This window comes from Daucus carota, chromosome 2 (genome assembly GCF_001625215.2).
Source record: "Daucus carota subsp. sativus chromosome 2, DH1 v3.0, whole genome shotgun sequence".
NCBI lineage: Eukaryota > Viridiplantae > Streptophyta > Magnoliopsida > Apiales > Apiaceae > Daucus > Daucus carota.
This window is the reverse complement of record NC_030382.2, coordinates 11,007,509-11,034,860: the sequence shown is the minus strand read 5'-3', so window position 1 is coordinate 11,034,860 and position 27,352 is coordinate 11,007,509. Positions and strand designations below refer to the sequence as shown.

The following is a 27,352-nucleotide window of genomic DNA, read 5'->3' as shown; positions in this document are numbered from 1 at the left end:
AGACTACATCGATAAATCCATTAGAATCCCATGAAGGCGGTTAGTTCCTAATCGAACTAATCGACATCATGGGTTCTAGTGAAAACATGATAAATACAAGACAAGAATTAATTGGAATAAAAATGCTTGAATTAATAATAAAGATCACACGTTACAGAATTGCTGTTCACGATCTCGCTCGAAACTGTCACTTCCTCGCGAAGAACGATCCAATACAAACTGATAATGTGCTTGATTATAAGAGAAAAATTGAATAATACGATATTCTACTATTCTAAAACTACTTGTGCGAGGCTAGGGTTTTACACACGAGAAATTAAATTACATTGACCAAGTCAACCGGGCCTCGACCGCTGCGAAAATCCGTCAAAATAGCTGTAAAAATCGGCCCGGGGTACTTCTGCTGGGCGCGGCCGCGCTAAACTAGCGCAGGCGAGCTAGTGACAGCAGAAGGTAGCGCGGGCGCGCTAACAAGTAGCGCGGGCGCGCTACTGTCTGTCATGGTGGCCCTGTTTCTTCGTTTCTCGCTCGTTCTCGCGTGCATGTCCTTCCTCGCTCTAGTACCACTTCCGTAGGTGATCACGGTTGCATTTAGCATATGCAACAAGCCCTTTAAACCCCTAGATAGCTCTAGTGGACGAGTGTGCTCTCGTGAGGGTTTGTAGAAGATATACCCACAAAATCCCAAGTCGCGATGAATCCACAATTCTTTATTCTTGCAAATAATGCACCAAAACCAACCTAAAATGATAGAAAATCACTTCATCACCTCAACTCGTGACCTGCACAGAAAAACAATAAAAACACATCAAAAGACACTAAACACTTAAGTACAACCAATCAATTTAAGTGGAAATGAAGGCCTATAAGTGCGTATAAATACCACTTATCAGATACATGGGATCAGAGTGAAACATTAAGGATAAAGTACATATGATCTTGGCCTTCTGATACTTCCCTTTCTTTTGGGTCCCATACTGATAAGTGAATTAGTAATAAATAAGAACTAGTTGCAATGTACAGGTTTTAACTCTCAAATTGTTTTAGGTTTCTGCAATGCTGGATGGAAGAATCTCAAAAGGAGAAGCCATGGCTATTACGTGCTTTAAATAGTAGTCTTGGAAGAAGGTATACACTGAATAATACCACTTGTGGTTTGTGACTTGTACCTCTGTTCTGACATATAGGTTTCTATTTTGTACTGAATCATATTTAATTGTTCTCTGCAGGTTTTGGTTGGGTGGATTTTTCAAAGTAATCGATTCATTTCTCTATAATATCTGTATTGTTGAAGTCCTTTTCTTTTCTAGCATGCTAATTTTATATAGCTAGCAACAACGGATCCAAGAGTATGCACTTCATTATGCTATTGTGATTGCATTAGAGTCTCTTCACAAGAATTAAGAGTCTATTGGTATGCAGTCTTGAGACATAGTACATACTTTTATGTATATGATACTCACTTGCATGATGTAAGGCTAAGTTGTCTAGTGTCAATTTAGAACTTCAAATCCATTTAAGTGAAATTCATCTGCTCTCACTGTCTCCAACCTGAACTTCTAAAAGCATACCACACATTACCAGGTACTTTCATTTACTTGCATCATAAAAAGTCTTCTATATCCCTTTACGACAACTTAGTACTCACGATAATTCAAGTGCCATAGATTAAATTATGTCATATCTTTTGTCAAAAACGGGTTGCCGTGGTATAATGTAGGCTCCAGGATTATTGAATTTGATTGCTTGGCTGATTGACGACTCCTTTGAGTTAACTTTAAGGCACGGATATTGGGAAGAGAATCCTAAAAACTGAACTTTCAAGTGAATTTTGATAGCATACTAAACTTGGATGATCCAGATCAGGCTAATGTTTGGTAAACAAGATAAAGTCGTGAATGATCACACCAGAAAATGTGGCTTTTGAGCAAATAAATTTGATATTTATATCAAACTAAGAATGATAAATCTATGGTCTTAGGTTTTTAACTCTTCTGTGTTCAACTTGTAGATTGGAAATGATCTCTCACAGTTTGTAGGACCTGTTATATTAAACCGTCTCTTGCAGGTTCGCTCTGATACGGATATTTTGTATTTTCTCTCATCAGAAATTTTTTGACAAATTACTCACAGTAACATCTGAAAGTGTTACTATTATTACCCAGCATATTAAGCCTGTAGCTTGCAACTAGACTGATCCTAGTGCTATTAAAATTGCAGTCACTAGAGCGAGGTGATCCAGCTTGGATTGGTTATTTGTATGCCTTCCTAATTTTTGTAGGGGTGGTATGATTCTTAATTTTTTTGGTATACAGATCTTTGTCTATTATAGTTCCATGTCAACCATGTATAATACTCACCCACCCCTTTTCTTATAGGTTTATATGTACTATTTCCTTTCTATTGATTGCATAATCTCTATGTCCATTTTGTTGTCAACAACCTCAGTATATGTTCTTTGATTTTATCATTCACTTAGTGAAAGCTGTATTTTGTATATAGTTTTTTTTTTCCTTTTATGATGCATATGTTATGAACTTTGGAACGATGTGCAGTGCTTAAATATACCTCAATGTTCTCTCTCTCTCTCTCTCTCTCTTTTAATTTGTATTCCGTTCCACATAACTTTTAAAAGCATGTCGTTCTGTGTTTTGCTTGCCAATAAACAAGTTGGGATCTTTTTTTTTTTGCTCTCAAATGATGTGCAGTATTTCCATAGTGCCTCATTGTATTCTCAGTTCTATTTGCACTTGGTCTCAAGTATAATGGTTTGACCAGAGTCGCATCGTTTTCCAAATTCCTGAGTATTTGCCTGGTAATTGGCCGGTAATCAAGCAAGTATTCTCCCTTTTTTTGTCAACGCCTGCTATATTATGTTTTTATATCTTGAACAAGTCAAGGTGAATACAGATCTAGTATCTAAACATGTTATATTATTCAATTTGTCTTGACTAGTTGAATTTATCTGGTCCAGTCATTAGGCGTGCTGTGCGAAGCTCAGTATTTTCAGAATGTGATGCGTGTTGGGTTCAGACTAAGATCAACTTTGGTAATATATTGCCTTAATATGTTCATGTTTGTTGATTTGCTGCAACACTTCCACTAAAACTTTATTCTATTAAAACAAAACCAATAAGAAATATATGTAGACTGAATATCTAGGACCAGAAATTCTCGTTTTTCTGTTTCATGATATTTAAATCTCAATCTAATATATGTGTGTGTGTGTGTGTGTGTGTGTCAAATCCATTTGGAATTTGCTTCATAAATTTAATTCTTCTCAAGGTTCCAGAGTGTAGTAACCGATTAAGTTACTTCTTAATATGTAGGTGGCTGCTGTATTTCGCAAGTCTCTGAGGCTGACAAGTGAGGGGAGAGAAAAATTTCCTCCTGGAAGGATAACAAATATGATGACAACGGATGCTAACGCACTTCAGGTATACCAATGTGACTCCGCTGTCATAATCAGATAATACAAGGAAAATTAAGATGTTTATGGCACCTTTGTTCTAGTGTTTGTGTGTGTGTCAGCTTTGTATTTTGTATATTTTATGGTGTATCTTGCATTGAGATAAAAGATACCAGTGATCGATTCATTGTGAAAAAAAGTTGAGTTTTACACCTGGCCTCGTAGAATGTAGATAGCGGGGCATCTATCTGCATGCTTAGATTTTAACAAGCCTCTCTTGTATAGATTGATCGTTGTTAGATAAGCATGAGTAGCTGAGTTTGAGCAGGTAAAGTAGCTCCTATGGATGAGTGTCACGCTTTTAATGCTCGAGATGAGGCTGAGTGTGATATATCTATACCCAGCAACTTTCATCCAGCCCATATATTTCACCCTTATCTTTATACATACTACCATCTAGAAACATTTGGATCCACGTTTGAAGCCTGAACCAGCTAGGAAGTAGTACACCAGAGCACAAACTCTATTGATGCTCCACGGGCTTAAAAATGAAATTGTTGTCTATATACTGTAGAATTCCCTGTTCTTTGTTTTTATTGTACTCAAATGGTGTGGCTGTATGGGTGAAAGGTACTCCATATGTGTCATCTCTGTCTAGAGTTATCTATAAATACTACATGCTACAGAAGTATTCTTTTTTGCCTCTGCTTCTAGTCAATTTGTGTAGCTATATATGTGTTAAATTTCTGAGAAAATACTGTGCACTAATCAGAAGAATAGAAAAAAAAAATTGATATAAATTTTGGTTCACGATTTCCAAAAATTCATCATTTCTGAAAGTGAGTACCAATTTACAAATTTTCATGAAGATAGTCTGTTCAGCTTAATAACACTGATTAGTACTTCCAAAATTTTACTCTCAATAACTTCAATGTAATTTGATCTAGCATGAATCAGGTTCTGTAATGTCATCATATTCTTAATATGTGCAGAGAATATGCCAACAGCTTCATAATTTGTGGTCTTCACCATTTCGTATAATCATGGCTTTGGTTCTTCTCTACCAGCAATTGGGTGTTGCTTCAATACTTGGTTCTCTTGTGTTACTTCTCATGATTCCTTTACAGGTAAAGTGATAAATGACATTTCAGTGACCCTTTATTGCTGCATTGAATTATAGAAGTGACTGAGCACTTTACAGAAGCCAAGTAGTTTCCATAATCAGAGTCTGAGTGCTTGTTTGGGTACATATAGGTATTAACTTACTATGGAAATTTGTAATTCCTTGTTATATAATTACTACATAAAATTCCTTAGCAGTAGGAAATGTTTTGTTGTTTGGCATGTTGGAAGTGAATTTAATGGGAACTGCAAGTAACCAAGAGAAAGGTGGGTAAGCAGATCCCCTTGTTTTATGGTAATTCACACTTTCAAGGAACTTACACTTCTTGTCAAACAAACAACTTAAGTTTTGCACACTTCCTAAACTTCCAAGGTATTCATGTGTCAACCAAACAAGCTTTCATCTAATTTGTATCTGCTAACATCATGCATAGGTCAAAGGTAGAGAATATTAACATTAGTCTTTGTGGCCTACAAGTCTTCAGTTTTTATATTTATATATTTTCATGGTTTTCCCGTTGGACTTATATTAGGTCAGTGATACCATGTTCATGGTACGGCTCATGGATCTGTGAACTAGATCCTTGGATCTTGTCCCACACTTTAGTAGAGACCACTGAAAAGGGGTTTTGGTTATTTATATTGAATCTAGATTGTTTTTTTTTCTTAATTGTTAGACTATTTTTTATGCTGTAATTGGTTATTTAAGACACACACACACACGCACACTTATATTAACCAGTATCAAGGCTTGTGTGCATCATTGTCTTATGGAAGCAGACATTTATTGTGAGCAAAGCGCGAAAGTTTTCCAGAGAAGGGTTGGAATGTACTGACAAGAGAGTAGGCTTAATGAATGAAATTCTTGCCGCCATGGAAACTGTGAAGTATGTGTTATCCTATTTAATTCAATTTTTTCTTTTTGGCATGATGTTATTGACTTTACAAGTTTCTAGCATTCAATATATTGCACTTGACATATGTCAGATGTTACGCATGGGAGGAGAGCTTTCAAACAAAAGTTCAAAGCATGCGAAATGATGAACTCTCGTGGTTCCGCAAATCGCAGCTGCTAGGAGCGGTATGACAAAAAAATTCCCTTGCAAAAGCATCTTACTATCAGTCCCATGTATCTGTTTCCGGGTGTATTGTGTCTGCATACTGGTTATGCATACCACATGCCTGCTTACTTCATTCCACTGTTCTGTGTGAGATTAAGTGGTGTATTATGTTGTTCTTTGATATTGTAAATGAATTAGTGTAACGCTTGGGAAAAATTTTATTCATAAAAATGTAATTACGTCTCACAGGATATGACAAAACATAATTAAAATATTTGTGATCAATGAAATAAGGAGAGGAAGAGAGGGAAGAGAACTGATGTGTACGTTATAAATATCTACTGCAAGTATTACAAGTAGGCTAAGCCTCTATATAGTAACTAATAAATTTACTGCCTACTATATTACTTCAGTGATGATAAAACTTGTTGGCTATACTTCTAATGGTATCCTTTACATAATGATAGTGAGCTGTGACATCATGCCACATTAAAATTATGGCATCATTCTTTATTCTCAATGTTTTTTGACATTACATTGTCACCATAATTCCCCCTTCCCCCTCTTAAATATAAAAGAACACTACAGAGATAAATTCTCTTTTATATACAAAAATGTAGCATATCTTCAATGCATATAAGTTGATTATTTTTGTGAGAATGAATTAAAGTCATTCTTTACTTATTTTTCTCTTGCCTACTTTGCAGTGCAACACTTTTATTCTAAACAGCATCCCAGTTCTTGTGACGGTGATCTCATTCGGATGTTTTACTCTTCTTGGTGGAGAATTGACCCCTGCAAGGGCTTTTACATCACTTTCTCTGTTTGCAGTACTGCGTTTTCCTCTAAACATGCTCCCAAATTTGATAACTCAGGTTTCCCCTTCCTCACCTTTCTTATTTGTGTGCTTCTCTAGCATGCTCTTAATGCCATTTTTGTCTTTTGGCATATATGGTAATGATATTATAGATGATGTATCCATCTGATTGTAATTACATACTAGCTTATAAGCCGTGCAATGCACGGGCGGTTATTATATTTGTTATTTTATCGTATATATTTTAAATCTAATTAATTTTAATGTGAAAATTTTTTTTGATAAAATAATGTGGTTAAATAAATTTTTTGGTAACAGCTAAATAAATTCTTAATGGTTAAGTCCGTCATATATCTAATTAAAAGTTAGGTCGAACATATATATATATTTTAATAAGGATGTTAAAATACGTTTTTTTTACATGTTATAATTTAAGAAGACCTATAAACCCATATATTAACCAACCAATTAACCTTCTAATATTTTGTTATTAATAATTCATAATATAGTAAAGAACATATTAAAAGTTTAAAAGATGCGTAAACCCAATTACCAACCCATCATATTAACCTAATTTGTAATGTTTTTGTTTAATAGATAATAAAAAATATATTATAATATGTTATAAATTAAGGAGGTCCATAGGTCGAATACCAACCGGCTCACCAAACTCGATCGACCGACCGATCGACCAATTGAACTTTTCATGTTTCGGCTTTAATAGTATAATGATATATAGTATAGTATGAATTTATAATATTACATTTAAAGTGAGACAATTAGAGTATTTAAAAATAATGTATTTTGGTTTACTAATTAATAATTATATATATTATTATTATATTTTTATATATATGTCGCCCATGTTAATTGTAAAAGATCGGGTTTTTTAGTTACAAAATCTAAAAAAGATAACGTGTTTTAGTTAAAAAAAGGTAATTGCTATGTTGCTCAATGTCATTTTTGAAGATCGAGTTTTTTTAGCTAGAAATATAAAAAAGATAATATATTTTAGTTAAAAGGAATAATTGGTTATATAGATAGGCCCGTATTTTGGCCCAGATACCGACTGAGTGACCGACCAAACTTTCAATGTTTTTGGCCTTTCTCTCGGCTTTAATAGTATAGTATAAATATAGGAATTCAGATCATTGCCAAGTTTAATATGTCCACTATAAACAACTGCTTCTCTTTAATTGTCTGGAGTTACCCTTTTTGTGGAAAGGGTGGACTCTTTGTTCTTCTATAAGGCTATACTTTCTTGCCATCTAATATTTATTTTATTGAAATTAGATACAACAATGTTAAAAACTGAATGATGATGTAAGAAAGATTTCTTGTCTAAACCAAAAGACAATGATGGCGCAACAATGTTAATTGAGTGTTAACAGACATACAGTAAGCGTTAAGTAATAAGAATTATCAATTGCCAAAAAAATAGTAAGCGTTATCTTGTATTTTCACCCTCTTTTGGCCCTATGGTAGGGAAAATTGTGGGGAACAAACAATTTCATCTCCTTTTAAAGGGCACATTCGATAAAATAAGTGACTAGCTGAGGAGATCTTACGAAACCAACGATCTTACAGCAGGGTAGTTCACTTGACTTCAAAATATTAATGAGATCTAAGTTATATAATAAATTCTGAGAAGAGGTAGGCATTTTAAAATAAATGACCATGCAAATGAAAGAAAAGTTTATTTGCTAACTGGCCAAAAAACTTTCTATACAAATCGAAAGACTTGCTACATATCTTTTTGATTGGGTCTATTCACCAAGCCTTGGGTACTCCTAGTGCATATTTTCTTTTCCATTAATACTTAACAGTTTTGCAGAGACCCACTTGCTCTCTGTACTGGTTGTACAATCCTGAAAGGAGATACTCTGATGTTTCATAAATATGGCTCAGAAAACTAGTATACCTAAAAAATTTAATTGGACTCAATACTCAAAATGATCGTGTGAAGAAATAAGTGTTGGATATGGCTTTGTTTTCTCTTGTAGTTTATTGGACGATATAGTAAAATTGGGTCTGGGGCTATACCAGGAAGTAGTAACGCATTCTGCATTCTTACAGGTGTATGGGATTTATGAGAGGGAAACATTGAAATAAACCATAGCCTTCATGGTTCGTAACCTACTTTAGGTGTACTGATATAAAATATATGACTTTATTGTGTGCCAATCTAGTAAACAATTAAACATATATATATATACTTGAAAGTCTTTCAGAAGTTTAAAAAATGTTATATCTATTATGCTACTTTAAACAAATGCCAATTCTACTTCAGCAAATTCTCAATTAGCAAATATCATGTGTGCAATTTTTTAAGGATCTTATAAGTTTCAGAGAAAGGGCAGCTATTGAAATCTTATTTGGTCCTTGCTTGTGCCCTTTCCATAATTACCCTCTTAAAAGTTTCTTGAACGGAGCAAACAGATATTGCATGAATAATTTTTTCCTGTATACAAAATAAATCATATAAAAATTAACAACAACAAACATGTTCGATGAACAAAACAAATATTATAAAAGAATAACCAACAAACATACATCACTAATAGTTAATTTATTAATATCAATCATCAATATCATGTCAAGACTATTTTTTTCCCGTGTTTGGATTTGTCGACTCTAATATAAAGGTCAATATTCACTTATCGTTGCATAAGAACTATCACCAGAGAGAGGTAGGTTTGTGGTATTGAGAGAAGGTTGTGTTTAGATGATCCAAAACCCTACAATCTGTAGGGGTATTTATAGGTGCAGAGAGACTTGTGTGCTACTCTTTCCCATAATTAAATAATATGAAACAAAATCAGATTAAAACTTTCAAGATACTATATTCCATAAATAATGCTATTATATTTCATAAATAATCTGTCTTTCCCATAATTAAATAATCTGAAACAAAATCAGATTAAAACTATCAAACTACTATATTCCATAAATAATTTGAAACAAAATCAGATTCTGAAACTTGCTTTTAATAGACCTGAAAATAAAAAAGGTAGTTCTAATTTTTGATATTTTTCATCCAAAAATTCCAGAAAATTAGAATAATAGAACGGAGCGATGTGAGAGACGCCACCTACACGCCCCTCGCTTCTACTTTATATAAGTATATTGATGATTTTAAAATTTGAGTTATCTTGCAGAGTCTATACAGGGACTCATTTTAGCCACTAGAATCACTATATATCTCACTATGTTAAATTTTGGAAAATAATTAATAAAATTTTTAATGGAATCCTAATTAGTAGATGATGTCTGAGCCACATGGATTACAAAAAAAAAACTAGAACCGAAGATTACAAATAAATATAAAAAGATTGTAGCAAAAACGTCATCTATTTGTTAACTTTTTCATTAATATTTTTTCAAGATTTAAAAGTAATATATATATATATATCTATATATATATATATATAGGCTCATGATCAAATAGAAACCACTCTTAAAATAAAAACTAGAAACCAATACAAGTTAGTGATATCCTCAATACAATTTAGTGATATTCTCTTTAGGATTTAGTGATATGTGTTGCACGAATTAGTGAAAACTTGCGGAAACTGTCCAGAATTTCTGAATCTGTTCTAGTTGCCGATTCAGGTGGTGGTTGCGGTGGTGGAGATAATGGAGGTGAAGGTGGAGATGGAGGTGGTGGACATGGAAGGAGCCTTTAGCTTTGTCCGGCAGATTTTTGGCAAAGATCTGGAATTTAAATCGGCATTAAGCTAGATATACGGTATTGTAGGTGAGGAAGACCGAGGTGGAGGTGAGGACGAAGGTGCAGGTGGAGGTGGGGGTGGAATGGAAGGGGCGGTGGAGGCCGGAGGGGGGTTGGATTTGGTGGTGATATAAATAATGGAGGACGACATGGAGGTGGTGGCTATGGAGGGTCGGGCGGCATGGAGGTGGAGAGAGTAGCAGAGACTTGGCGGGGGTGGCGAGGGGAAGCTGCCGGAAGTGGGGTGGAGGGTTGGTGGGTTGGAGAAGAAGAAGGAGAAAGTGGGGTTGTTTGAGAATTTAGTGATATTCTCTTAAAAATTTAGTGATAGTTTCTAGTTTCTAGAATAAGGAGGTTTCTATTGGAGTAAAACTCTATATATATATATATATATATATATATATATATATATATATATATATATATATATATATATATATATATATATATATATATATATATATATAGTGATTATGAGTCCCCGTGGAGATTGGGTAGTCACTTGATAGTTTTTGATGAGAATGATGGGCGCTTTGATATAATACCCAAAATTTGTGAATCCAGTTCTAAATAATGAGGCAAATTGGCCTTTAAATTTGAAATGGTTGATATGTTAGCAGGGAACTATTATACTTTTAAATGGTATGATGGCATCTCGCAAATTACTTGGAACCAAGTATTGGCATTTTTGTAATTTCATGCTCGTTTCTAATTTTTAATTTGAAATGTATGACTCAACTTGAAACAAACCTAAACTTAATTTTATCTCGGAGTGCGAGTACCTAAAATGAGATGTGTTATCTTGCGAGAAAAGGCCCCGATGTCACTATTTTAATACATAATTCGCCAAATGTCACTATATAAAATAAAGCCCACACTGTCACTTCAAAACACAACTTAAAGTTGTGTTTTCATTTTTCATCAAAACGTAAAACGAAGTTACATTTTCCTTTTACGTTTTCCTCCAAAACACAGCTTCAAGTTGCGTTTACAAGAAATTTGAAAAAATAAAAAAATATCCTATTAGGTAAAACACAAGACGAAGTTGGGTTTTAACATCTTAAAACACAAACCCAACTTGAAGTTGCCTTTTGGCATCTTAAAACACAACTTGAAGTTGCGTTTTGATTATTTTTTTAAAAAAATATAAACGCAAAACGAAGTTGCGTTTCGGTAAACGTCATATGAAGTCATGTTTTGAAATGACATTTGGGGCCATATTTCAAAATCATGACATTCAGGTCCTTTCCCCCTAGAAAGTGACATATGGGGCCAACACCCTTATCTTGTTATTGCAAGTTTTCCATTTTCCACCTTTAGTCCTAAGCTTTTTCTATGGGATATAGATTTTTCAATTTGAAATATGCTTTCTGCCACTTGTAGTATTATTATTTCTAGCTAATTAATATAAGCAATTATGCACATGATATCACCATTCACTGTTTTTCAAATTTTGTGCAGCCATTCTTGAAGTTGTTTTTGGTCTTAATGGTGCTATATGTTGCAGGCTGTCAATGCCAATGTCTCCCTACAAAGGCTAGAGAAACTGTTTTTAAGTGATGAGATGATTCTCTTACCTAATCCGCCACTTGAACCAGGGCTTCCAGCTATTTCGATAAAAAAAGGAACGTTTTCCTGGGAGCCGAAGGTCTACTCTCTCTCTCTCTATATATATATATACATATATATATATATATATAATATGTGTTAAGTTCTATGGAGTACATAAAAACATTGGAGTATTGGAGTACAAATCATAATTTATTAGTTTGATCCTATATAATATCTTTGATTATCCAAATTTTGATATAATCTATCATTTATAAGTTGTCTTGCACATAATTGTCAATTAATCATTAATATCTTTCAACTTTAACAAGTATTAAGATTATTGTCCTGCTTATTAGTTATATTGCAGAACATAAAGTCCTATGATTTATAAAAGTAATTATTCTACCATTTGATCACGATGTTTATGTTGCAGAACATAATGGGCAGGTTGTCAAATATTTACAAATATTATTGAACAAAAAAAATTGAAATTTAGATGACTAGATTACATTTTATCAAACTTTGTACTCCAATTTTTTTTGTACTCCATAGAACTTAACTCTATATATATATATATGTATGTATGTATGTATGTATCTATATATATACATATACACACGCACACATCTATGCACGTGTGTTAGTCCAGGCAACCACTTTTAATTAAAATATAGTAGAATATAGGGACCAATGTTAGTTGAGATTTTCTGTTTTCTTGGTTTGTTATAGTTAGGTCGTTGCAATTTTCTTGTATTTAAGGGATATAGGATTCCACAAGCATCTTTTTTAATAATCACTAATGTAACATCCCAAATCGATTAGAGAAAGAATATTTGAGGCTTTTATAAGCCGAAAAAACAACTAGTGTATATCAAATTGCTAGCTCCTTTGGACTAATAGCAGAGTCCAAACTAGTCCGGTGTATAGGCATAGTTTAAAACCGCCAATGTTATAATAGTTTATAACATAATATCTTATAACACCCCGCATCGATTAATTAAATAAACTATATAAATGCATAGTTTAACACCTCACATAAATGTTATAAATTAATTAAATAAATAGTTTATAACACCCCCACATCGATTAATTAAACAAACGCTATAAATGCACAGTTTAACACCTCACATTGATTAAATGTATAAATAAAACCCCACATCAATTAATTAGATAAACGTTATAAATGCATTGTTTAACACCTCACACTGATTAAATGTATAGTTTATAACACCCTAAATTGATTAATAAATAAATGTTATAAATTGAGTCAATTAGATTAGATAAAGGTTATAATAGTTTATAACACCCCACCTCGATTAATTAAATAAACGTTATAAATTCTAATCAATTAGATTAGAAAAATGTTATAAATGATATACTGCATAGTTTAACACCTCACAAATAAATGTTTTAAATATGGGTTTGTCTAGTGTGTGCCCATGGGCACATGCTAAGCACTAATATTTAGAAAATTGGAGGGTTTTGATTGGTGTGGTTGTTGCAACTGGAGGGGGGTCCACCATTATTAAAGAAGGTAAGCCAATAAAAACCATCCCAATTCATAAATTTTAGTACTTAGTGTGTGCCCATGGGCACACCATAGAAAAACCGTTTAAATATAATACTACATAGTTTAACACCTCGCATCGATTAAATGCATAGTTTATAACACCCCACATCGATTAGATTAGAAAAAAAGTTATAAGTCTAGATTTGATAAATATTATAAATGGTATAAGAGTATCAAATTCATATGTTAGCATTGATTAAATGTATAGTTTATAACACCCCGCATCGGTTAGATTGGATAATGTTATAGATGGCATTAGATTTGTTAGGTCCTGGAACGATTGTAGAAGGAGGGTTGAATATAATCGTCACAAAATAATCGCGGCGGAATAATCTGATTGAATATAAATTTGTTAATCAGATTTTAATTAATTAATATAACAATGTGTAAGTCATTATATAATTAATATGGTTCGTTTTAATGTCCACTAGTTCGTAGAATAAATTTGACAGAAAGTATTCCAACTTAGCGGAACAAAACAACCGAATGATCAAAGCACAGTAAACTGTGGATTTAACGAATAGCAAGTTTAGCACAACTTGAAAGCTTTACAATACTTTGAACACTTGAAAATGAATGAGGGAGAGCCATATTTATAGGCAAAACCCTTGAACTAGTAAGACAATGGTGGCAAAGACAATCACTAGCTTGCTAAGACAATCTGGCACTTTGTCTTGCTGATTTAGGCCTTGTAAGACAATAAAATAGATTGTCTACAACTAATAAGACAATCAAATCGATGGGCAAGACAATCTAGAGGTCGGTAAGACAATTGAGAAGTGCGGTAAGACAATCTGGGAGATTGTCTTGCTGTTCTACAATCGGCAAGACAATCACAAGGATTGTCTTGCAAGCTACCAAGGCAAGACAATTGCTACAGGCGGTAAGACAATCTGGAAGATTGTCTTGCCGTTTGAAAGGAAGGGAAGGAAGCGGTAAGACAATCTGAACCTTGCTTAAATCAACAAGACAATCAATTAGATTGTCTTTCCTTGTTGATTTCAACAAGACAAAGCCTTGGATTGTCTTTCCTTTTGATTAAACACTTAGACAATCAACTAGATTGTCTTTCCTTGTGGTTTTTCAAGTAGACAATCAAATAGATTGTCTTTCCTTGTGTTTTTCAAGTAGACAATCCAATTTCCCTTTAATTAATTAACCAATTAATATTCACTTAATTATTTTAAATGCATAAATTCATAAATTAAATTAATTCGAGATAGAATTAATTTAATAAATAAATTACACATCCAATATAATTATTTTGAGAAGTGAAATAATTAATTAGATAATCAGTTATCCTTTTTCCTCTTCAGCAGAGTCTTCAGTCTTCTTTAAACAATTACGATCTTCGACTTGATTGAACGACCACCTTCTTTTGACTTAGAATATTTAATCTAATGAGCTGATAAACAAATGTACTGTCTGGATCATCTGTAACTAGCTGAATCAAATATTTCTTGTCAATTAAACAATTAGGCGGTGGCTTGTTCGTCGATTCTTCGTCTTCTTTAAGTTCTTCTTCATTTGTTGACACAATATGGAATCTTCTGAATAAATAAAGTATTTAAACTTTATACCTTCTGATCTTCTGGACGTGCTACAAAAGATTATTTGTACATTGAGGCTTGATCATATTAATGAACTTCTTCCAGTGGTTTGCAGCAGCATCTTGAAATTCTTCTGACATAAAATCTTCAATAAATCATTTGACGTTCTTCGTACGGATTCCGGATAACAGTACTTGCTATTTACTTGCTTTCTTATCAGAGTTGAGTTAATACTCTTAAATACAAATAGGCTAAACATGTGCCTTTTAAGATTCAATCAATTAGGTTAGTTTGTTAGAAAAATAAATGGTCGATTAAATGTAGAGTTTATAACACTCCACATCGATTAATTAAATAAATGTTTATAAATTCAGTTTATTAGATTAGATGGAATAAATGGAATAAAAATTTGTAAATTCAGTTGATTAGATTAGATTAGTTAAAGGTTATAAATGGTATACTGCATAGTTTAACACCTCGCATTGATTAAAGGTATAGTTTATAACACCCCACATCAATTAGATTAGATAAATTTTATAAATTTAGATTAGATTAATGTTATAAATGGTATTAGATTCAGCCGATTAGATTAGAGAAATAAATAATGTATAGTTTATAGCGCCCCGCATCGGTTAGATTGGATAATGTTATAAATGCCATTAGATTCAATCAATTAGGTTAGATTAGAAAAATAAATGGTCGATTAAATGTAGAGTTTATAACACTCCACATCGATCAATTAAATAAATGTTTATAAATTCAGTTGATTAGATTAGATGGAATAAATGGAAATATTTATAAATTCAGTTGATTAGATTAGAGGTTATAAATGGTATACTGCATAGTTTAACACCTCGCACATCAATTAGATTAGATAAATTTTATAAATTTAGATTAGATTAATGTTATAAATGGTATTAGATTCAGCCGATTAGATTAGAGAAATAAATAATGTTACAAATATAGATTAGATAAATGTTATAAATGGTACCAGATTCAGTCAGTTAGATTAGATTAGAGAAATGTTATAAATGGTAACAAATTCAGTCGATTAGTTTAGATAAATGTTATAACTGGTATCAGATTCAGTAAGTTTGTTTGTAGATATCCGATTCAGTAAGTTTGTTTGCAGGCTCAGTTTGTAACCCCAAAACACCCTACATTGGATAAGATAAATGTTGGAATCAATAAGATTAGATAAATGTTATAAATGACATTGGATTAGATAAATGTTGGAATTGATTAAATTAGATAAATGTTATAAATGTTATGTTAAATAGTTTGTAACACCCCACATAAGTTTGTTTGTGTGCTTGATTAAGGTAAGTTTGTTTCTTTACTTGACTAAGGTGTGGTGTTTGCAATACCTCACATCGATCGATTAGATTAGATAAATTTTGATATCGATCTGATCAGATAAATGTTATAAATGGCATCAAAGCTTGACGGCCAAATGTGTTTCCGTGCTTGACTAGGGTGGGGTGTTTGTAACATCCGACATTGATTAGATTTGAATTTTTTTATATCAATTTGATTAGATAAATGTTATAAATGGCATCAAAGACTGACAACCAAAAATGTAGAGGCGGGTTCAGCAAGTTTGTCTATGGGCTGGAATCTTGGACCGATTTTAGATAAATGTTATAAATGGTATCAGAGCCTGACCCTACCGGAAATGCAAAACGCACTGCCCATTCTGTAAGTTTTTTGGTGGGCTCGACTCCCACTTTGATTAGATTAGATAAATGCTATAAGGGTTAATTATTAATTATCAATATGGTCACTTTCTTGGTTTCAATGTATTAAGTGTATAACCGACAAATTTTTGGTCTCACTTGCACCACTCATTTTAAATTAAGTTGCATCTTGAATTATTTTTTTTGCAAAATTTGGTTAAAATCAGCGTTTATTATTAAAAATATAAGGTTAATTATCAAACAAGTCACTTAACTGGGCTTAATGTATCAAGTTGGTCACTAATTTGAAAAAAGTATCAAAATGGTCATTAAAGTCAATTACACATACAGACCGTTAATTATCCTTGTCATGTTGTCTTGAATCATGCACGAATGTGGTATTATTCAGCCCCAAAATTTAGTCTTACGCTTATATATATAACTAAAAAGCCGAAACAATCATCAAAGGAAGACATTTTTTAACACATTAGCTTTTTTCTCAGTTAAATATTGAGAATAATTAACGGTGTGTACTCTAATTGACATTAATGACCTCTTTGATACTGTTTTGAGATTAGTGCCCAACTTAATGTATTAAGCCCACTTAAGTGGCTCGCTTGATAATAACCCCTAAATTATATGAAATAAATTTGATTGGGACTTGATGCGAACTTGTACACAAGGCAACATGATGATAAAATAATTAAAAAAATCAAAGAGCATATTAGAGAAAAAAAGAGGTTGAATTCAATTATAAAGTAAGGTAATTACATGTTTAGTTAGAAAACTGAAGTAGTCAGAATGATGGGTATATGCTTTTATAGAAAAACTTTAATAGTCAACTTTTTCATTTGTGAAAATTTTAAATTTATATAAAATAACTATATTTTATGCAAATGATGCCAATGGGATCAAAAATTTGTCGATGACCCACTTGATATATTCGAACGAAAAAAGTAATCTATCCGATAATTAACCCAATAATAAAAATGGTCTAGAGCTTGACCTCTCGGCCGGAAGTGGTTTTGGCCACGGCACTGCCCAAATTTAATAACTTTGTTCGTAGGCTCGACTAAGGTGGAGTGTTTGTAATATCCCACTTTGACTAGATTAGATAAAGAATATTTGATACCTTTATAAGCATCAGAAAACAACTAATGTATATCAAATTGCTAGCTCTTTTACACTAACATGTGGTGGGTTGTTGGGTCCGATATGCATGTAATTGATGTGGGATGAGTTTTTAAAGCCTATTATACAAACTCATGATAGATTCATGGGGCATTTTTTATAAGCTGGTATATATATTTGGCTTTCGGGCTTTGAAACTTTCAAGAACTTTCTATTCAACATTCTTTCATTGTATATATGTACTTGTAAATTTTATAGTATTTAATTATGAGTACAGTTGTTATCGAGGCTTTCCCATTCGGCCTATGCTCATGTAATTCTCATTTCAAGTTTTTCTTTTACTTATTAAAACCTGTGCTTGATGTTGATTTTGTAAGTTTTGGTTATTCAGTTTATTCAAACAGACAAGTTTTTTTGAAAACCACATTTGCTTGCTATGCTTTTTAGGCTGGCAAGCAAACATTGTCAGATATAAATGTGGATATACAAGTTGGAAGCCTAGTAGCAATTGTTGGTGGTACTGGAGAAGGAAAGACATCACTTCTAGCAGCTATGCTTCGAAAGCTTCCACCTATGGTTGATGGAAGTGTTGTCATCAGAGGAACTGTCTCCTATGTTCCTCAAATCTCCTGGATTTTCAATGCTACTGTGAGCTTTCTGTTATATTCTTCAGCATTTGTTACATTAATGGCTCTAAATTACAAGTAATGGCTACAATGCCTGGTTATCTAACTCAGAATCCTGAATTCCTAGGTACGTGAGAACATATTATTCGGATCAAGCTTCGAATCCACGCGATATTGGCGGGCAATAGATGTAACAGCACTACGGCATGACCTTGACTTGCTTCAGGTTAAGTCTGCCAGTTTTATTATTGCGTACTCAGTTTCGCTGATACAAGTATTCATATGCCAAGAGTTAGTTAAAATTATATAATAAAACTATATCAACTTTTAGGGGCATGATTTGACGGAAATTGGTGAAAGAGGGGTGAATATTAGTGGGGGACAAAAGCAAAGAGTCTCTATGGCCAGGGCTGTGTATTCCAACTCTGATATTTATATATTTGATGACCCTTTAAGTGCTCTAGATGCTCATGTTGGTCAAGAGGTAATGTCATCATCACACTAAGCACAGTGAATTCCACATTACTTCTTTCAAAATACTAATACAACATCAAATGTCACAAGTTACTTTTAATTTTCTTCAAGTGTTAAGAATCAACTGTTGTTAGGTTTTCAACAACTGTATCAAGGAGGAGCTACAAGGAAAGACTAGAGTGCTTGTTACCAATCAGCTACATCTTCTTCCACAAGTTGATAAAATTTTATTAGTTTCGGATGGTATGGTGAAAGAGGAGGGTACCTTTGTAGAGCTTTCTAAAAGTGGGCCTCTCTTCCAAAAACTAATGGTAAATGCTGGGAAGATGGTAGATCATGTAGATGAAAATGAAATGAGCCCAACTGTTGTCTGTAATACCTCAATCCTGACTACAAGTGGGGAAGATGTTGAGTTTCAGAATGGTGCAAGCTCTGCAAAAGAAAAGAAAGAAGGCAAATCCGTCCTTATCAAGAAGGAAGAGCGGGAGACAGGTGTTGTCAGTTGGAATGTTTTAATCAGGTAACGTTACACTCTAATTCTCTATTCAGTTTATTTGATTTGATCTTTAATTGCTACTTGCCATGAATTTAGAAGGTTTGTAACAGACAATTGGAGGTAAAACGGAAAGCAAATCAATGAGGTTTAAAAACATAAGTGGCTGGACAGGAGGTGTAACATTTTAAGAGAACCAAACATATCTGCGAAAAAAATCAGATTCTAGAAGAATATAACTTGCTAATTCCTCTATTTAATGCGTAAAACTGAAATATGTTTAGAGATATAGTCAATATGCTTCCAGGCAAATTCTGCCTTGAGTAGGTCTCTTCTTTGGGTTATTTGTTACTGTATTAGAGTGTTCCTGAGAAACCCCTGGTCAGGCCTGTTACGATGAATAATGATTTGGTGTGTTTATTCTGTTCTTTTTGTCAGGTATAAAAATTCTTTGGGAGGCCTATGGGTTGTCTTGATACTGTTCTCCTGCTACATCTCAACTGAAGTTCTTCGAATTTTGAGTAGTACATGGTTAAGTATTTGGACAGAACAAAGTAGTTCAACGAGTTACACTCCTGGTTTCTATATTTTTGTATATGCGGTATTATCATCTGGTCAGGTATGTTAGACATTAATTGTTAACCAGATTGCACCAAGTTTCACATATTTTTGTCAGTTTATCTATCTATACTCTTCTGTAAAAGTTCTATATATGGCTTTCTATCTGTATGCTAAAGTTGATTGTTTATATAACTATGCTGTAATAGTTATACCAATACATGCTGAATAAAAGCCTAATATATTTCTGATTGTCTTCTGTTGATATATATTGTTGCATTATTTTTATCTCATTTTTGAGTGGGTTCAGAGTAACAAGATTTAAACATAATCTGTTTATTGATATGTAGGTGTTGGTGACACTAGCGAACTCTTTTTGGTTGATAACATCGGGTCTTTATGCGGCTAAATGTCTTCATAATTCAATGCTGTATTCCATACTCAGAGCTCCTATGGTATTCTTCCACACAAATCCAATTGGGAGGATGATTAATCGATTTTCAAAAGATCTGGGTGATATAGACCGTGAAGTTGTTACGTATGGTAATATGTTTCTGAGCCAAGTGTGCCAGCTCCTTTCAACATTTGTGCTTATAGGTATTGTGAGTACAATTGCCCTGTGGGCATTAATGCCACTTCTGATACTGTTCTATGCAGCTTACATCTACTATCAGGTTAGTTAATTCTACACTCACTTGGCATCATGATTGATATTTTTAATTTTATTTTTGATGAGTTATATACGGAAAATATTTCAAGGGACGTGGTGAGTGAGGATTTGAATTCATGACCTTTGGAGGTTCTCTCATCCTCAAATGTTTCTTTCACCTGCAATGCTTCTTACTAATCCAACATTTGCATTGACTTTTTCTTTTAAGTTTTGATATAGTGATAAAAAGACACTGAACTTCAACAGATATATATAGAAGTAGTCATGCCTTGTTGGTTTGAACTGTTCTTGGAGTAATCTTAAATAGGTGATTTCCTCTTTTTAACCCATGGATTCTTAGCAGGTTTCTAAAAGATAGATCGAAATCAGGAAGTGGTTGATTTAAAAACTTGGAAGTTTGAGTAGAAATGAAAATTGAACCCTGTTTATGACATTCTGTAATAATACCAGGGAATTAGGGAAACCAATGTGCAAAGTATTTGGCTTTGGCTTATTCCTCAAGAAACTAAAATTTTGTGTATCCAATGTTTTACATTTGAAGACACAGTTTTGGATTCTAAACTTCTAACATGTGTATTTTCTAAACTGCTAGCATGTGCACCTCGTAGACGATAATAAACTTCAGGTTTCTACATACTAATTCCTCCGGGAAATGGTTGTATCCTATAGTCTATTGGATTTGTTATTGTAAGGTCCAGTCCATAGTTATCCCTTTACTGTTCTCTGTGCTCCATTGCTTTTCCCAGGTGATCAGTCATTTTTGTAAAAATGAAAATAACCTTCAACCAGTGAGTAGGGACATCTGATGCTCTTCACAGTCACAGCAAAATTCTCTAAGCTGAATCAAGATTCAATAGTTTTTCATCCTTACAATATTTCTTGCATGTAAATGTACTCGTACAGTTGATTTAGCCAAAAAAGTTGTTCTCGTGCAGTTACAAAATTGGGTACTTCTGATATAAAAATATCTTATACACTATTAATAGTGAGATTCCAATTAACCGTTTTTTTTCCTCAGAGCACAGCTCGTGAAATAAAACGTTTGGATTCGATTACAAGGTCACCTGTTTATGCACAGTTCGGAGAAGCTCTGAATGGTTTGTCCACAATTCGTGCATATAAAGCTTATGAAAGAATGGTGAACATGAATGGAAAATCTATGGACAACAATGTTAGATTCACCCTGGTTAACATAAGTTCAAGACGCTGGCTCGCCATAAAATTGCAAACTTTAGGAGGACTCATGATTTGGCTGACAGCAACATCTGCTGTAATGCAATATGGAAGAGCAGGAAACCAGGTCGCATTCGCATCTGCTATGGGACTGCTCCTTAGCTACTCTCTAAATATCACAAATTTGTTAAGTAATGTTTTAACACTAGCTAGTACTGCTGAAAATAGTTTAAACTCTGTTGAAAGAGTGTGCACATATATAGATCTGCCCTCCGAGGCTTCTGCTGTAATTGAGACCAATCGCCCTCCACCTGGATGGCCATCTCATGGGTCAATCAGATTCGAGGATGTTGTTTTGCGCTACAGGCCTGAACTTCCTCCTGTTCTGCATGGATTGTCTTTTACAGTATCTCCCAAAGAAAAGGTTGGTATAGTTGGAAGAACTGGTGCAGGGAAATCAAGTATGCTCAATGCTTTATTTCGGATTGTAGAAGTGGAACAAGGAAAAATCATAATCGATTATTGTGATGTTGCCAAGTTTGGATTGGCAGATTTACGCAAGGTCCTGAGTATCATACCACAGATACCAGTTCTTTTCTCAGGTATGTAGCAATCGTTTAGTAATTTCCGCAATGTAACTTTTGCGTATTCTGATAAATTCTTTCCGTTTCAGCTATTTTAGCCTATTAGTGGTATGTTATGAGAAAACGGGAGTTGGTGTCTGTCGGTCAAAGTGTTAAGGCTCTTTGTAGGGTGTTGTCCTCCTCTTCAAGCTGTTTCTATACTTGGCCAGGGCGGTGGAGGGTAAATGAAAACTTTTCAAAACGTGCTACTCTCATAATTACCTTCTTTAAATTAGATTAAGTTGTACTTATACCAAAAGTCAACATGAAACATTTTCTAGTTAGGTGATTTGAGAGAAAAATGCACCGAGTGTCGATCCATCTTGCACAGGAACAATTACTAATCAATATTTTAGATACATCAAGTAATCTCTTTATACAGTTCAGACATTGGCTTACTGCTTTACAGATAAAATGAAAAATAATAGTCCTCGTGTGGTACTTTTGCACAGGAAGATGTATTCTATTTTTTGGTGTACGTTGATGACCTTACTGTTGTCTTGAATGAATGTCCTAGGAACTGTTCGTTTTAATCTTGATCCATTCAATGAACACAATGATGCTAACATCTGGGAGGCTTTAGATCGGGCACATTTGAAAGATGTTGTCAGAACATATACACATGGGTTAGAGGCCAAGGTATAATAACAACTTTGATGATTTGCGTTTACTTTTTCATTTTAATTTTTGTAATAAGAAGAAAAAAGGTATAATGCTGGTGCATAGTTAAGCTGTATTCTCAAAGGATTCGACTTGTTGCATTTGTCTTTTCCTTCTTCAGTGGTAAGAACAGTATTTGCACCGTTACAATTAAAGAATATTGGGATTCCTCAGGCTACCTAATATTATGAATTTTAATTTTATTGGTTCCAATGTTAAACATCAATTAATCTCAAATAACCGCTAACTTGGACAAGCCAACACTTATTGTATCAAATTTTCTAATAAAACTACTCACGCAAAGATAATAAATCCAATTCTATAGTCATTCTTACGATAGCCTGAACCCGTGATCACACAGATCATAAATATTTTTTGATAAACATATTATTATTTTTTAAATATATTATTAAAATATATAAATTAAATGTTTTTAATACCTTTCAGTGATCCCTTCCCCCTCTCTTCAAAAATCCGTGGCAACAGTTAAAATGCTTCTTTTGAAAAATTTAATTGATTTCAAAGTAGATTATATAATATGACAGTAAGCATTTTGCTACATGTGTAAACCTTCTTTTTAGGTGAAGTTTTAATAGTTTTAGGCGTTTTCCTAATGGGTATCACTATAATGGTTTGATCACAGTTCAATATTTTTTTCTATTACGATTCTGCAAATTTTGTTAAGCACAACCTTTGGTTATCACAGTTTATATTTTAGCTTTCTCCTGAACTAAAGCATTTATGTGATTTGTTTAATTTTAGTTTCCAAGTATCAATGTCAATGCCTACATTATGAATTTTCATGGTTTTCTTAAGTTTAGATTAGATATTCCTCATAAGCTTATCATATATAGGATATTATGCGAGGCAAAAAGTAAATTGGAGAGAAGAAAAGGTGCATTTTTATAGGGAGTTAGAGAAGTCATTCGAAATCTTAGCTTCGGCTTGTGTTTAAATTCGTCTTTGCAAACTTAACCTCCTTAGCTGTTTTATATCGTTGTAGCTTGTAACCATGTCATATTTAAATATACTTTTACAACACACTGTATTACTGTTCATCTGTTGGTTATGAAATTCGCTTTCTTCTTTCCCAATCACCTATAGGAACTGTTTTTAACTGTGATACGAATTTATTATAATGTAAATGTACATTATTGAAATTCAAGATATATACTGTAATACTCAGCTAAAAGATGCAGCACTTCCTAATTACAAGTTATGTTTCTGATCTAAATAGGAAGAATATAATTTTAATACATCTTTACTGAATATTAGCGTTTATGGTTAAGGTTACAGAGGGAGGGGAGAATTTTAGTGTTGGACAGAGGCAACTTTTGAGTCTTGCTCGAGCATTGCTAAGGAGATCAAAGATTCTGGTTCTTGATGAAGCGACAGCAGCTGTTGATGTTGCAACTGATGCTCTTATACAGAATACCATTCGGGAAGAATTCAAATCATGCACTATGCTCACTGTTGCCCATCGGTTGAACACTATAATCGACAGTGACAAAATTCTTGTGCTTGAGGCTGGTCAGGTAACTTATTAATACTAGATATCCTTGCTGACCCTGGTGCCTCCAAGTGAACCTAAAAATCTTATAGATTGTAACGATTATTGATGCAATATTAGATACTGCATACTTGTCCTCTGTAAGTTGATGTTTGATAGCAAGAATAGTAGATGCAATGCAAAGCCTTCAAGTTTCAAGGATAAATTCAACTGCATTAAGTTTTAAAGGGCTTAATAACATGATTTGATCAATGGTAATTTTCAGGTTCTAGAATATGATTCCCCAGAGAAACTTTTATTAAGTGAAACTGGTGCATTTTCTAAGATGATCCAGAGTACAGGAGTCGCAAATGCTGAATACTTATACAGCTTAGTAATTGGAAGTGACGGAGTGGAGAATTCAAAGAGGAAGCAGACTGAGCACCTGGATAGGCAGCGTACTTTGGCCTTCTCTCACTGGGCTGCTGTGGCACAGTTCACTGTCCTTAATAATGTCGGTTCTCTGCAGAGCAACCTTGAACCACTGGAATCTAAAGATGAGAAGAATATTCTGAACAAAGCAAAGGATTCTGTTGAAACTTTAAAGGTGATTTTGGAGGGAACGCATGACAAGCTCATTGATGAGGCACTTAGTAGATACCAGGTACCTGCAGATAACTGGTGGTCAGCACTTTACGGAGCAGTTGAAGGTACTTCCAAATTTGTTTCATATTGCACACATCTCCCACATAATAGCTATCATCAAATCTGTCACACGAAAACCGAGATACTCACGTACACATGTGTCCACTAAGGCTCATATCCTTTATACGAGGAACTTTCTATTTGCTACTTGATTCAGGAAAAAGCAGTACTCCCGCCGTCCCTTTTTAGTTGTCACATTTGGTTTTGTGCCGGTCAAATTGACCAAAGTTTGACTGAAATTTATTAATGTTTTATCAGTTGAAAAAATAAAAAAAATATGTCACCGGAAATAACTTTTAATCTACTTTAAGATGTAATTTTCAGTTTTTTAAAATAATGAAAGAGTGACTTATAATCTTTGGTAAAAAATTAGTCGATTTGACCAATAAAAATAGAAATGTGACAACTAAAAAGGGACGGAGGGAGTACAGTATATTTTTATATTTAGTCGCTATATGAAGAAATCAGATAGTATTTCATATGTAACAATCTTAAATTATCCACTATATTATGACCTAATTTTCTTCTTTTCATTTTGGCAATCCTGTAAGCTGTGAACATTTAACAATTTTAGAATAGTAAATTTGAGTAATACATCTACTATTTGTTCCCATGAAGAATTTTTATCAGAAAATGTTTGTGACCAAATATTATAATTCAAACTTTTGGCTTAAAATATCATTGTGAATAAGGATGCGTATATGTATAAATTGTTTTATTCTTCTTTTTTGGATGCGCATATGCATAAGTTGTTTTATTTTTCTTAAAAAATATTCATCTCATTGAGTATATGCAATTCTCACATTCCGAGTTTCCACATAATTTGACTTCGCTTCCATTGAACATCATCATCTATGTTTTGTCTATCTCGTCTACTTCTAGATATTGATATTCATAATGATATACTCCCTCCGTCCTCTCCAGTTGTTTGTTTATATTGTGATTTTTGGGGAAAGAGTTTGGCACACATTTTAAGGCTCTCATAAAATATAGTTTCATAAATTATTTTAAACTTTATTTTTTGTTGAATAAAAGATTAATATTTAAATTTATATACCAAAATAGAAAATTTTAAAAATAAGTTATACAACTATATTTTATATACACTTTAAAGTGAAGTGAAAAAACTATAAAATAATGGATGGGACGGAGAGAGTATCTTTCACTACAATAGCTGTATGGCAAGGAGGTCTTTTTAACGTAAAACTACGCTCTCGAGCTCGAGGTTTTAATTTTTTCGTCGTAGTACCCTCGCTGACATCAACTTTATTAACAGCACAGTTATATGTTGACAACTATTATTCATTCTGTTTAACACAATATTCTAGAAAAAAAAAGGAAGAGAGCTTGAGAGATTAGAGAATGAAACTGAGGAACATGAAATTGTATTACTCTTGTCCTCCCCATACTGGGTTCCATACTAACATTATAACAACTCAAAAGTGCTAGTACATAAACATGACTGAGACAATACTGTTTAACAACCTCAGAACAAATAAAAGCAACTAACAACCTTGGTATTACTCTTAGGACATGACAAACTAGGAAAAGACAATAAACTAAGCAACTGAGCCGAAAATTATGTGACTTATTTGAGCTTTCTTTGATATTATAAATGGATAAATCTTATTTTTGGTAAAACAATACTCGGATGGAGGTTTGTGTTAGCGCAAACTTATGCTAATAAAAGTACTAACAGAATGGAGTAATCACAATGTTCTGTCAAGGAATAAAATAGATGTCGTAATTTCTTCGTAATGACTGGATTGTGGCATTCTGTTCAGGTCTTGCTGTAATGAGTAGGCTTGCTCAGAACAGGCTTGGGCATGGTGGAAATGGTTTGGAAGACACGACAGGTTATTCGGAACTTGAAGAGAGGTGAAGTAGGGGAGGCATAACTGAAATGTTTCACCATATCTTGAGTGCTACCTCAGAAAAAATATACAGGTATTTCTTATATAGGGAGTTGACTTGTAGCGAGGGGCAAATCTAGAAACGAAATCTTGGAGGGGCATCAAGCAAATTTTCAGAAAACACCTATATATTTTTAATTTTTGAGGGACACTTCTGTAATTTTTAAAAATTTAGAATGGTCAAAAATGTAAAAAATAATTTTAGGAGGGGCACGTGTCCTCCGTGTCTCTTACTAGATCCGCTCGTGCTTGTAACAGCGTCAGTGATCCCTCGATTAAAAATATACGTGTGTTCTAAAATATGTAAACTTGTGTCAAATAAGACCTCAAAATAACACATAAATTTATAGA

General features: G+C 33.4%; 1 protein-coding gene across 6 annotated transcripts in view; it reads left to right on the top strand.

The window, feature by feature from the left end:
* LOC108207043 (ABC transporter C family member 12) overlaps positions 1-27,352 on the top strand; it is a 38,127-nt gene extending 10,775 nt beyond the window's left edge. For 3 of the 6 annotated variants that reach the window (XM_064086419.1, XM_064086423.1, XM_064086422.1), the window contains 22 exons: positions 1,048-1,128; positions 1,230-1,254; positions 2,012-2,068; positions 2,221-2,286; positions 2,975-3,049; positions 3,330-3,437; positions 4,402-4,536; positions 5,312-5,418; positions 5,519-5,612; positions 6,300-6,467; positions 11,647-11,787; positions 18,065-18,265; positions 18,371-18,469; positions 18,575-18,727; positions 18,852-19,237; positions 19,649-19,829; positions 20,119-20,442; positions 21,457-22,213; positions 22,752-22,873; positions 24,184-24,429; positions 24,670-25,093; positions 26,873-27,352. In XM_064086419.1, the coding sequence (XP_063942489.1) occupies positions 1,048-1,128; positions 1,230-1,254; positions 2,012-2,068; positions 2,221-2,286; positions 2,975-3,049; positions 3,330-3,437; positions 4,402-4,536; positions 5,312-5,418; positions 5,519-5,612; positions 6,300-6,467; positions 11,647-11,787; positions 18,065-18,265; positions 18,371-18,469; positions 18,575-18,727; positions 18,852-19,237; positions 19,649-19,829; positions 20,119-20,442; positions 21,457-22,213; positions 22,752-22,873; positions 24,184-24,429; positions 24,670-25,093; positions 26,873-26,970 (4,048 nt within the window). In that variant the 3' untranslated portion in view covers positions 26,971-27,352. Of the gene's footprint in view, positions 1-893; positions 928-1,047; positions 1,129-1,229; positions 1,255-2,011; positions 2,069-2,220; positions 2,287-2,974; positions 3,050-3,329; positions 3,438-4,401; positions 4,537-5,311; positions 5,419-5,518; positions 5,613-6,299; positions 6,468-11,646; positions 11,788-18,064; positions 18,266-18,370; positions 18,470-18,574; positions 18,728-18,851; positions 19,238-19,648; positions 19,830-20,118; positions 20,443-21,456; positions 22,214-22,751; positions 22,874-24,183; positions 24,430-24,669; positions 25,094-26,872 lie in introns of those variants that run through there. The other 3 variants (XM_064086424.1, XM_064086420.1, XM_064086421.1) reach the window with 3 other exon arrangements.